Raw genomic sequence first — 14,087 nt, 5'->3', positions numbered from 1 at the left:
ATGTACCGGGAATAGAGAAGAAAAGAGAAAGAACAGAAGATACGAAACAATAATAATTGAGAATTTCCCCAAATTAATGTCAGACACCAAACTGCAAGTCCAGGAAGCTCAGAGAACACCAAGCAGAATAAATAGCAGAAAAACTACATGTAGGCATATCATTTTTGAACTACAAAAAATAAAACAAAATCCTGAAAAGCCAGAGGGAAAAAATACTTTACCTATAAAAGAGTGAAGGTAAGAATTACATCTGACTTCTCAGACACCAGGCAAACAAGAGAATGGAGTGAAATATTTCAAGTATTGAGGGAAAAAACCACCTATAATTCTGTAGCCAGCACAAGTGTTCTTGAAAAGTAAATAAAGACTTTCTTACACAAACAAAAAAACTGAAGCACTTTGCTGCCAGTAGACCAGCAAGAAATTGTCTTTCCAAGAAATGTTAAAAGAAGTTCTTCAGAAAGAAGGAAAATAATATAGGCCAGAAACCTGAATGTACATAAGGAAAGAGAGCTTCAGAGAAGGCCTGAGGGAAAATTTTTAAAAAATCCTCATTTTTCTTATTCTTAATTGATCTAATAGCAGTTTGTTCAAAATAATAGCAACAATGTACCTGATTATATATGCTTATGTATGTGTACACACACACACACACACACACACACAACCTTATATATAAATGAAATTAATGACAGAAATGATACAAGGGAAGGGACAGAAGATTTAGGATTATTTTATTATAAGGTACTTGTACTACCCATGAAGTTGGTATAATGTTATTTGAATGTGGATCTGGATTAGTTGTGAATGTATATTCCAAAGTCTAGGGAAACCACTAATAAAGAGTAAAAAAAGAAATATAACTGATATGCTAAGAAAGGAAAGAAAATGAAATCATATCACATCCTCAATCAAAAACACAAACAGCAGAAAAAGAGCAGAAGAAAAAAATAGGAACAAAGAACAAAGGCAACAATAGTAAATATGGTAGACAGAAATTCAATGATATCAACAATAATTCTGAACGTCAGTGGTCTAACAACACCAACAAAAAGAGATTGTTGCGAGCGTACTAAAAACAAGAATCAACCACATGTTGTCTATAAGAAATCCATTTTAAATATAAATACAGATGAAAAGTAGATGGATGGAGATACATACACCACACTAACACTAATTAAAAGAAAGCAAGAGTAGCTATATTCGTTTTAGACAAGGCAGACTTCAGAGTAAAGAAAAGCGATCAAGTAAAAAGAGGGGCATCACATAATGATAAAGGGGTCAACTCTCCAAGACAGACGATCGTTAGCACGATGTGCCAAACAACAAAGGATAAAACTACGTGAGGCAAAAACTGACAGAACTGCAAGAAGGAACAGATGAGTCCACTATTGTGGTTGAAGACTGAAACACCTCTCTATCATAAATAGATCCAGCAGACATAACTGAACTCAATACCACCATCAATCAGCTGGATATAACTGACACCTATACATTAATTCACCCAACAACAGCAGAATACAAATTCTCAAACTCACGAATATGCACCAAAACAGATCTCATTTTTGGCCATAACACACCTGAACAAATTTAACAGAAGAGAAATCCTGCAACGTCTGCTCTCAAACCACAATGGAATTAAGGTAGAATAACAAAGATACCTGGAGATTAAACAACACACTTATAAATAATGCAAAGGAGAAACGTGAAGAAAAATTTTATAGTATTTTGAACTAATGAAAAAGCAACTCACCAAAATGTGTGGAATGCGGCAAGCAGTGCTTGGAGGGAAACTGATAGCACTGAATGCATATATTAGAAAAAAAGAAAAATCTAAAATCAGTCATTTAAGTTTTCACCTTAGAGAACTAGAGCATATTAAATCCAAGTAAGTAGGAAAAAAACAATAAAATTAGAGCAGAAATCAATGAAACTGAAATCAGGAAATCAACTGAGAATACGACGAAACCAAAAGCTGGTTCTTTGAAAAGATCAAAAGTCAGTAAGTAACCAGTCTACTTAACAAGGAAAGAGAGGACAAAAGTGATTAATACCAGAAATGAAAGACGGGATATCACCACAGATCTCATAGATATTAAAGGGTAATCAAGGAATAATATGAACAACTCTATGCTCATAAGTTTGGTAACCTAGGTGAAACAGACTTCTTGAAAGACAATCTGCCAAAACCCACACAAGAAAGAACAAGACAATTTGGAGATCCTGTAACTATTAAAGAAATTAAATTAATAATTGGGAGTGCCTGGCTGGCTCAGTTTGTACAGCATGCGACTCTTAATCTCAGGTTCAAGCTCCAGATTGGGCATGGAGCCTACTTAAAAAAATAATATAAAAAAAAAGGAAATTAAATCAATAATTTATTATTTATTATTTAATTTATTATTTATTTATTTATTATCTTCCAAAACAGAAAGCACTATGTCCAGACAGGTTCACTGGTGAATTCTATCAAATATTTAGACAGAAATTATACCAATTCTCTATAATTTCTTTCAGAAGATAGAAGGAGAGGGAATACTTCTTAACTCATTCTATGAAGTTGGCATTACTCTAATAACCAGACAAAGACATTATAAGAAAAAACAAAACTATAGCCCAATACCTCTCATGACTATGGATGCAAAAATCCTCAACAAAATATTAGTAAACTGAATCCAAGAATGTATAAAAAAATTGTATACCACAACCAAGTGAGATTTATCCCAGGTATGCAAGCCTGGTTCAATATTCGAAAATCAATGTAATCTACTTCATTAACAGGTAAAGAAAAATGTGATCATATCAATAGATGCTGAAAAAGCATTTGACAAAATCCAACACTCATTCATGATAAAAGCTTCCAGCAAACTAGGAACTTCTTCAAATGGATAAAGAATATCTACAGTAAACATACAGCTAATGTCATACTTGATGAGGAACTGGAAGCTTTCCTGCTAAGTTTAGGAACAAGAGATGGATATCCCCTCTCACCACTCCTTTTCAACACTGTACTTGAAGCCCTAGCTAATGTAATATGGCAAGAAAAAGAAATAAAAGATAACAGATTGGGAAAGGAAAAAAAACCTGTCTTTGCAGATGACATTATGGTCTATGTAGAAAAGCCAAAAGAATGGACCAAAAAACTCCTGGAACTAATAAGCAATTATAGCAAGACTGCAGGATATATGGTTAATATACATAAAAGTCAATCACTTTTCTATATTCCTGTAATGAACAGGTGGTATTTGAAATTAAAAGCACAATACCATTTACATTGGCACTCCCAAAATGAAATACCTAATTTTAACAAAAGATATGTATAAATACTCTGAGGACAACTATAAAACTCTGATAAAGAAATCAAAGATCTAAGTAAATGGAGAGATATTCTACAGTCATGGATAGGAGGACTCAATATTATCAACATGTCAGTTCTTTCGAACTTGATCTATATATTCAATGTGATCCCAATAAAAATCCCAGCAAGTCATTCTGCTGTTATTGCCTCTCAAGTTTGTATGGTTAGGCAAAAGATCCAGAATAGCCGACAAATATTGAAGAACTGACACTATACAACTATGGAATCAGTTAAGAGATCAGTGGTCACTAGGAGTTTGGAGTGTGTTGTGCGTGTGTGTGTGGGGGGGGAGGGGAGAAGAACAGGTGGAGCACAGGGGACTTTTAGGGCTGTGAAACTACTCTGCATGATAATGTATTACTATAATGGTGGATACACGTCATTATAAATTTGTTCAAACACACAGAATGTACAGCGCCAAAAGTGAACTCTAATGTAAACTATGGACTTTGGATGATAATGATTTGTCAGTGCAGGGTCATCAGTTGTAATGAATATACCACTCTGGTGGAGAATGTTGATAATGGAAGAGGCTATAACTGTTTGGGACAGGGAGTATATGGGAAGTCTTTGTACTTCTGCTCAATATTACAGTGAACTTAAACGGCTCTAAAAATTAAAGACTATTAAAAAAGGTTGACAATCATATATTAAGAATTTTACGCACTTAAGGCTTTTGATACAAAAAGTCACTGAGAACATTGCCCATAAGCTCTAATATTTGCCCCAGTATATGTTTTTTCTTTTAGAATATACTTAAGAATAGAAATTAGGAAAAGAAATGAAATATCAATGTTCTTTTCAAGGACCACCAGGTCGAATGTTTAAACTCAGTGGAAAATAGCCAGTTTCTTTGTATTCAAATTAGCTTGTGCCTTCAAGTTCCAGAGGGTTTTTTGAAAAGTTGTTCAGTCTTTTTACAAAGTTAGAATCACACTAATACTGAAACTTGGCAAGGGCAACTGAAAAAAAAACTACATCCCAAATCTCAGTTACGGATATCAATGCAGATTATCCTGAATAAAATGCTGGCAAAGAGATTCTTACAGTTTATTAAAGGAGTAATATACTGTGACCAAGGGAGGCTTATTCCAGGAATACAGAGAATTCAATATTAGGAAATTTATTATTATCATTCACCATTTGAAAAGATCAGAAGAGAAGTCATATTTTCACTGCTGTTGCTGAAACTTAATCTAAAGAAATTCAATAACCATTTAAACAAAATTTTTTACTATGGAAAAAATTTTTTTTTTTTTTTTTGAGAGAGAGAGAGCGTGCGTGCTTGGAGGGGTGGAGAGTCGAGGGGGGAGAGAGAATCCCAAGCAGGCTCTACACCCAGCACAGAGCCCAATGCAGAGCTTGCAACCCTGAAATCACGAACTAAGCCTAAATCGACAGTTGGGTGCTTAACCGACTGAGCCAACCAGAAGCCCCTCAATATCTTTTAATATGAAGAAGTCCTTAAAAAACTTCTCTAAGAGAGGAAGAGAGAGAGAGAGAGAGAAAGAGCAGTGTATGGAATGACTAAGCCTTAATTCTAGGAGCATCGACCTCAGGTCAGTAGAAAGGTTATTCCGAAGGAACACTCACAATGGTAAATATTCACTGAAAGATCTGCTTGTGAAAAAAGTGGGGAAAAAATTGGTTAATCGGTAAATAAGGTTAAACACTTATTAAAATGATTTTCAACTGATTAGAGGAGAGGGATACTACAGGAGAACCTCAACTTCACAGTAACGTACAGGCAGCTTATACCTATTTCTACCTGCTTTTTAAGAATAGGTTTCCTTTAACTAAAGCACTATTCTCCCACTTTCCATTCCATCTGCATTCTCCCTATACAATCCCATGATGCAAACCAAATTCTCTGAGTTTATAAAAATGAGAGCGAACTATTATTATACCATCACTTTGTTTTATTCACTTTGCTTACTATACACTTATTTTCTGAAATTATGTTGTTTACTTATTGTCTATCTTCTTTCATGAAGGTACTGTTAACCTAAAAAAAAAAAAAAAAAAGCTGCCAGTTACTTATAAGGAAAAAATGGGTTTATTTGGTAATAACACAGAATTGCAATCCAGGGCAAGCGAGCTTTGGCAAAACCTTCTGAACAAAGGATAGGGATGCCCTTTTACAGAGGAAAGCAGGAAGTTAGGAAGGCTGTTATAAACAAAAAATCCATTGGGGTAAATGGGGAGCTGGAAGCATACTGGCTTTTCATTGGCTGAGCTATGACCATCTCTCACTGCCTGTGCTGTTGGGGGCTGGGGGTGGAAGTGAGGTGGTAAGCCTTTCTTTCTCCTACTGAGATTGGAAAGTAGTATCCACCTGCAAGGTCCTTCTCTTCCTGCTGGGGTGGGCAACTGACCATGAGTGGTAGGGCATGAGAGCTCCCCCTGCTGAACCTGCAACTCCACTCTAGTGAAGCTTCCCTTTATTAATCTTCATAGTATAAATGCCATGAGTCAGAAAATGAACAGGTGACCCTATACCAACCTGACCAAAATACAGGTAGTACCTCGAAAAAGCATAAAAAAAATGTTTCGAAACAGGACTATCTATATCTAACAGTTCATTTCTAACCATGTTACCAGCAAACCATCAACATCCCTATTTCCAGTACGCTGGGAGAAGAGAAGAAAAAAACAAAGAAAAAAAATAAGAATAAAACCCAAAAAGTAAACCAAAACAAAACCCTACAGACACAAGAGGAGCAGCAGCACATTTACATGACATCACTTATCACAGTTTTGTTTTGGTTTACTAGTGGCCCTGCCTGATGCTCTGATGACAAACCCATCTGGTATTTCAATTATTCAAATCTATCAAGGCAAAGTATACGTGTGACCGGAGGAAACAAGTGAGCACCCTAACAGATCAATTGCTGGTGGAGCCTCTGAATAAGGCTGGTCCAAAGCTCTGGAATGCCAGAATGAACCCTATCTCCCTGTTAACCAATAAAGTCACAATCCATATCTGTATGAAAAATGAGATTTCTTCCCAGTGCAAGAAAGCGATTTTGGCAACCACAAGAAAGCTAACGGAGAAACCTGTGATACTGTGAGTTCTAAGAAGAAATATATATTTGGTCTTTGTCCCCATTCCTGGCACACAGTTCCAAAACCCTTAAAATTTCCTTAGTGAGGAGAGCAATCACCGCATCTTTTGTTATGTTAATGAGGTGACATCTGAACCCCTCCAGGTAACCTAAGGATGGGGGCTGGTTGCCAGAGGAACCAACCATAGGATTGGAGCGTTAGAACTTTCAGTCTCCCCTTGCTGGGGAGGAAAGGGGCTGGAGATTGAACCAATCCTGACTATGTAATGAAGTTTCCAGAAAAACCCAAAAGGATGCTCTGAGGGCTTCTGGGTTGGTGACCACACTAATGTGCTGGGAGAGTGGTGCCCAGAGAGGGCATGGAAGTTCTGCCACTCCGGGGCCTTTCCTGTGAACTCCTCATCTGGCTGCTCATCTGTATCCTTTATAATATCCTTCAAAATAAACTGGTAATTTACAAGTAAACTGGTTTCCTGAGTTTTGCGAGCTGGTCTAGCAAACCTCTGATTTATGGTCAGTTGGTTAGGGGCACAGGTGACAACGTGGAAGTGGGGACAGTCTTGTGGAACTGAGCCTCTAACCAGCGGGATCTGATGCTATCTCCAGGATTCAATTTGTAGGACCCCGCACCTAGTCACTGTCTGCTGAGAACTGAATTAACTGCTAGATGGTGTAGAAAAAACACACATCAGAAAACCCAATGTTTCTCACGATCTGGCTAAAAAACCAAAGACTGAATTTTTCTATAGGCTTTCTCCTATTGCTCAAGGGTCACTTACTCTAGTCCCATAACCCCAGGAAAATAAGAATGTGACCTTATTTCCCTGGCCTGGGATCATACTTGGACCTTACTCCAGGTCTGATTCAATCAGGAACAACTGCCTTGAGGGATTAGGTAGAAGAAAGAACCTGGATGTTCTATAAGATCTGAAGTGACCTGAGTAGGACTTGAATATGCATAAAAAGATTTCGATAAAAATTCTGCAGTAGGGTTTATCTTACCACATTTGTTTCCTGTTTTCACAGGAATAAATAACTGAGGTTCAGAGGAGTGGCCACTTTAAATTTTGTGAAGAACCCAAGAAGCCTTTACGCCACTGTGAAAAACAAACTCCTTTGGTTCATTCCTTTAAAATGAAACATATTGTTTTCCTTCAAATTAAACTATCTGCTATGTTTCCTTCATAGAAATCCAAGTTTTTCAAAGACTTGAGTGTTTCCCCAAGCCAAGAAAACTGACTGAGAAATTCAACATGCCTTCGGATTAAGAGAGAGACTGAAGAAGTCTGTAACTGGTGGAAGTGATGGTCTGTAACTTCCAAGGGTAGGTCATAAAAAGGTGATATGGTGCTTGCCTACTTGTAATCTAAGCATTCACTTTGGGGCACTAGCACAGCTGGGATGTCCTCATGGAGAACTCACGCGTGGGTTCCAGCTGAGTGCCCCGGGCGAGGTCCCAGCCAACAGCCAGTATCAACCATCAGACTGGTGAGGGAGCCTTCAGATGGAGTCTGAGCTAAGGCCCCAGACTTTATGGAACAGGGACAAGCCACTCCTACAGTGCCCTTCCTGCATCCCGCCACTGTTTTATATCACTAAACTGGGGGAAGAAAGATAGTTCGTGCCTGGGAGGCCCCAAAAAGAGGGTGTTGCAGAGGGGCTGGCACTGGCTTATTTCTTGGTCTGAGTAGTTAAACGGAGGAGTTTAATTTGTGACCCATCCATCACGCTGTACACTTACAATATGTGCAATTTTCAGGACATCTACTACCTTAAATTATAAAGTATTAAACATTTAGAAGAGAGAAAGACTTAAGAGTCTTATCAATTAAATGCAATGTTTGGACCTTGTTTAGCTCCTAATTTGAACAAACTAACTCTGAAAGTATATTTGAAACATTTAGGGAAATATTGGGTATTTTGGGCCTACTCTTAAAAAATTCAACATACCTATCTGGGCAGCTCTTCTTAAGAAAAAGCATAGTAACGCCACTGTACATTTATTTTCAAAACACAATAAACTTATAGAACCAGAGCCATTTCATAGATAAGAAAAACTGAGGTATACAGATAACTATCAGTCAACACTTACTGAGCACCTAATACATGCCAGGTAGTGTATTGAGTACTTTAGTCCACAGCCCATTCCTTCCTTCGTCATGTTGCCCCTCCTACCTCTTGCCATGCCATGGTGTAGTTTCAGAACATAAGGACCAAAACAAGTGTGTTTATTTTTTCATTTCCATTTTTAATTTTTTTTTTTGGGGGGGAGGGCAGTGGGAGAGGGAGATTCTTAAGTAGGCTCCATGTCCAGGTGCAGAGCCTGACGTGGGGCTCGATCTCACAACCCTGAGATCATGACCCAAGCCGAAATCAAGAGTCAGATACTCAACGGACTGAGCCACCCAGGTGGCCCTGAAGTGTGTTTCTAAGGGAGAATGGTTCAATGCCACATAGTCAGGAAGCTTGGTACTTGAGGAAAATGTGTTGTCATCCCATCTTCCATCTCCAGCTGGTCAGTCACAAAAGTGATATTGGGGGATGTAATCCAGAGGGAACTCTAGAACTGCAATATTACACTAAACTGAGGATGATCTACTACTTAAAAATTCTGAATGCAGCCCTTTAACTGCAGGGTCAATGTTATAAACATGAGGTATGTGGTTTACAGAATGTTCCTTAATGAAGCACTGAAAAACAAGGTTTGCTGCATTTGGTAGGACTGGGGTGGGATGATGCCTTTTTCATCTTTCCCTGTTTTCACAGACGAATGGCAAATAGTTCTCTTCCTTCTGTGATGAGGACAGAGTTTCTGATATGACCTTACAAGTGCAGAAGCAGCAGAAGAAAACCAGCCCCTTCGACGCACCAGGAAATACGCTGTGTGTTTAACACATATGACCTCACTCAATCCTCACAAAGCTTTATGAGCCAGGCAGTATTCTCCCCAGTTTCATATGGGAAAGGAGGCTTAGCCTGGAATAATATCCACACGGTCACCCAGCTGGGCACAGGTGTGCGGCCAGGCCTGAGACTCTAAAGCATGAGTGCTACACAAGACACTGGGTTGCCTCAGAGTGACACCATTTCTACCTGGGTATAGCATTTCTCTCGTAAAAGAAATAAGCTATGCCTGTCTATCCAGAAATAGGACTCCTGTTGGTTTCTGAAGGGAGAGGTCAATAGCATTTTTGGGGGTGGAGGTGGGGGAGGTGATGTTACACAATGACTCAGTGAGAGAGCACGAGGACAGAAACTGGGCCCAATGAGTATCAGATGGCCACCATTTTATGTTACATATGGTATTTAATTTAGTCTTCATGCCTATCCTGTAAAGCAGGTGCCTTAATTATCGTCATTTTAGAAAAGATAAGACCAAGCACAGCAGGGTGAATTAGCTTCCCCAAGGTAATAAACGCCAGAAGTCGGAGAGCTCAGAGTCAATCTCAGGACTATCTGCCCCAGAACCAGGGCTCTTAACCAGTACAGGAAGCTGTACCGCCCAGATCACACAAATGTGTTCCGTGAAGGACTGGAATGGCAACATAAAAAATAAAGACACGAGCAAAGAATAGTTATACTGCAGAAAAGCTATTACATAACAGGCACATTAAAACACCAAGGCACCTGTTCTGCCCTTGTGCAAAGACTAGAAGTTGTCCAACCAGGCACTCTAACTCTGTAAGAAACTCACCACTGCTCTGGGTGAGCATGTTTCTTAACAAAAAGTAGGTAATCAGAAATATGTCGGGCATGGATTCTGAGAAAAGCAGTCCAAATTCTGACCAGTAAGTGTATTAGGCAGCAAAACTGAATGAAGCATATATGCAGTAAGCTAGAAAGACTATGGTGATTACTTACATTAAATTAGATCTCAAGAAGGCGATGCTAACTAGCTTAACTTAAGGCAAGTGGTATTGACAAGGAAGAGAAAGTCCTAGAAGCCTACCGGAACACAGGGTGTTAATTCATAATCCCGTGTGGATTTAAAGTATTTAGAGAAGGTTAAAAAAAGAGTCACAAGATTTGACAGTTTGAAAATAAGACTTATGAGAAAATGTTGGTTATAATTACAGGGAGGGGGACATACGACATTTCTTCTAAGACATAAGCACTCAGGCCAAACCCAGTGACAAAGAGTAGTGTGAATGAACTTGGAAAGTAACACACGGATGCTGCTCTGTTGTTAAGAGGAAGACAGTTCTCATAGTGTGTTGCCCACTGGTAGGAAGACCCTAGGACAATCACAACCAAACCTAGGAATCTGTGAATATTTTGAGAACGTAAGAAAACATAAACTCTAGGACACCAAAAACTATCAAAATTAATCTTTAAGCTGTAAGACTAATCTACTCAGGTAGATGTGAAACTCTCCTCTATAGACCCAGAATTTTTCATAAACTTACCATAATCACGTATTTGAGAGTTCACTTATTTATTATCTACAAACTTCATGATAGGGGCATACTATCCTTTTTATCATGACTACACTCTAAGAGCGTAGTACAGCTCCTGGAACATAGTATTTGCTCAATAAATACATCTCAATGAATCTGAATGAGAAGTCTAATTCTAGACCCAGAGAATGTTATTTTATTCTTGCCTGGATCACATGAATTTGGCATGGTATGTCATTACATTTAAAAATAAGGATACCCAAAATATAAAGGCAAAGCTTTCTCCTCTTACCAGATGAACTAGAGTTCCCTGTTCCCATCATGCTCTTTTAAATACTTCCTAGTGTAAATCATAAATGATACAGGCTAAATACCACCTATCACTCCTCATCTGTAGTTTCTGGCACAGAGTTATTGTTAATAACTGTTAATGGCCTTCATTGTACTCTGGGGAAAAATCTTTTTTAGGGAATCCTAGTTTTAAAAATGTTTGAAATAAAAATAGACACTGAGGCAGGGCCAAACACCTTCCATAGAGCTACGAGACTTTGCAAATGGATATACTGTCTGAAGAGTGAATATGAGTAAATAAGAGTGATTATAAATACGTTTGCAAACTAAACAAATGTTATATATTTAAAATCATACACATACAGACATAAACTACAGCGTTAAATAATGGCATTTTCAGGCATAGGCTGTCAGGTTTTCATTTAGCTACTAATACAGTGGGAAAGTTTCCCTACACTCACTGTGTCATACCTATATAAAGACTGGGGAGAGAAGTTAAAACGTGAAACAGGTTTTGATAAGCCGTTCAAAAAGTTCATGTCCTTGGCCTAGCATAACTAGTCATGGTGACTGTCCAGCTTTGAGTAGGAACCTGATGTTCCATTACGGGTGCAAGTGGAACAGACTGCTCTGTGACAGCTGGACAAACTTCTGCAAACACGTCTGTACTTTTACCTTATGAACAACACGCAGCTTATTCTCAAGAGCCAAAGTGTACTTAAGAAATAATGATTTCCATCTTTCTATCTTGATCACCTGAGAACGTATTTCCTGAAAATATGTATTAGAATAGGCTTTTGTGAAAAATCAAGTAACAAAATTAAATTAAATGATAGCTTAATTTTCAAAAAGAGAGTCTTTCATGGGGAATTTTATTGCTTTTAAGTTTTAAGTATCTTTTGTTGAAACATGGAGTAGTTAAACCACCAAATTACTGAAACGTACTCTAAGCACTGAAGATTACTGTGGTAATTTATACCCACGTGAAACTGAGAGCATCAAACTGACAGACGTAGCTTATCTTCCTACATTTCAACTAGATGAAATGCCAACTGTCCTAAGACTCAAGCTTAAAGCTCATATTCCTTAACTAAACAACCCTCATGAAACAAGCAGTGAGTTTCTCTGCACCTAACTTGTGTTTAAACAAGTGTTATGAATCTTTAATTATTTCTATTTTTTTTCTTTACTATAAAATATTCTAATACAAGCATTAAAACTCTAGGATCATCACATTTACCTGTATGGCTTGTCAGAGTTATGGATTCGTCTGTGGTTTCTGACACCAACATATGTCGTACTCGTATAATCGCACACGTCACATCTATACTGTTTCTGGACTGAAGACTTATTCCCTAGACAAGGGGTTGGAGAGCTTTAGCGACATACACTGATTAGATACCAATGACATAATTTCCACTGTAAATGAATATTTGTAACACATAGTATTAACATTTCAATCAAGGCTTTCTCATTTAATAAAGTTAACAAGTTTGAACACGGCTTTCCAGGTTCTCCTGCAACTGGACTATCAGCAGATATAAACTGAACATCATCTGACCTGTAAACACAGATACATTGGGTTAGTTTCTATATAACCTTGAACGAAATGCTAAAATAGAATAAACTTGATACCAGCTGCCCTGCTGTGTAGCAGCGGAATCAACCAGAGATACTCTGTTCATCTGAAAGGTGTTAGTCTAATTGATACTGGATACTCGTCTTAAGGAAACACTGATTTGCTGACAAGCTGAGATTTAGTACTATAATGTAATATTATACAGTATGGCTACAAAGCATACATAACAAACTCCAGATAAAAAGCCTAAAGCTTTTTTACCCTGTGGGTTTCCTTTGTTTGTAACTGAAAGTCAGCTGTCAGTGCAACAACAATGGAAGGAAAAACAACCGCAAATTATTCAGTGCTAAATAATGTCTTATCATCATACCTAGCAAACTGGCGGGTGACAAGGACAAGTGTTACCACTAATGTGAGTATGTGGCTCTCTGAAATCCGGACTACATGGATCCACTGGAAGAGAGGCCATGTTCCCACCCTCATTCTGCAGCAATAGGGCTGGGTAATTTTAATCAGGGTAAGCCTGAGAAAATACAAGCTGGATGCCTTGATCATGTGAAACTGTTCCTGGAGATATTCAACACTCTCTTTACTCTTCTGTAAGCACAAAGTCCGCAGGCCATTCACAGCCTCATTGCTTTATATTCAGGAACAAAGCAAGCATGGAAAGCTGGAGAATAAGGCAGAGCAGGAAGGAAGCCTAGGTGGAGTACCACCACACAGTGCAGAATCGTAAAACTGGTGGCACAAAAGAAACCCACGCTGAAATTTTAACAAAACAAAGAAAACCCTTAAGTTAAATTTAAGCTTTCTAAATCTGATATTTTCTTTTGCCTGTAACTACTTTTGCCAGGCAGAACACAATGTCCTAATTTCCTGGTGTAAGTCTACAATATTAATATACACACTAATCATAATTATAATGTAAGTATTACTCTTAATTGGTAGGTTAAAAACTTGGACTTGATTATAAGTGGCATTGTTCCAAATTCAGTTTTTTAAAAAACCCTGAAAAAATGAAGTGTGAAATATTGGATAATGGTTTTGTGTGAGAAATATTACAGATCAATGACAACTAATAAAAATGACAGATGGAAAAACTTAATATAGCACAGAATGAGAGCCCGTGCTACTTCAAGCAACTGTTTCCAACGGAAGGAATATGAGATTTAACGTTCAAAACTCTGGGCTTCATCCTTGCTCTTCCACCTACTACCAGGGTGATCATGGGCAAAGCATTTTACCTTGTGAGGACTCAGTTTTCTCATCTACAAAATGGAAATTCTAGAACCTCTCAGCATGGTTTACTTAGTAAGCAGAGAATTCTCTATTCTTCCCTCATCACAGTCTGTATGTCACCTGCATTTGTGTGTCAGATCTCTGACCTGTCCCTGGCT

General features: G+C 38.1%; 1 protein-coding gene across 9 annotated transcripts in view; it reads right to left on the bottom strand.

Moving 5' to 3' along the window:
* The window catches only part of ZNF507 (zinc finger protein 507), a 45,767-nt gene that overhangs the window by 18,610 nt on the left and 13,070 nt on the right, over positions 1 to 14,087 (bottom strand). For 8 of the 9 annotated variants that reach the window (XM_057314302.1, XM_026484260.4, XM_026484253.4 and 5 more), the window contains one exon: positions 12,352 to 12,466. In XM_057314302.1, coding sequence (XP_057170285.1) covers positions 12,352 to 12,466 — 115 coding nt within the window. Of the gene's footprint in view, positions 1 to 12,351; positions 12,467 to 12,559; positions 12,673 to 14,087 lie in introns of those variants that run through there. The other variant, XM_057314303.1, reaches the window with a different exon arrangement.

The sequence above is a fragment of the Ursus arctos genome, unplaced genomic scaffold, assembly GCF_023065955.2.
Source record: "Ursus arctos isolate Adak ecotype North America unplaced genomic scaffold, UrsArc2.0 scaffold_19, whole genome shotgun sequence".
In the NCBI taxonomy this organism is placed as follows: domain Eukaryota; kingdom Metazoa; phylum Chordata; class Mammalia; order Carnivora; family Ursidae; genus Ursus; species Ursus arctos.
Note: the sequence above shows the minus strand (reverse complement) of the source record. Positions and strands in the feature narration are given on the sequence as shown.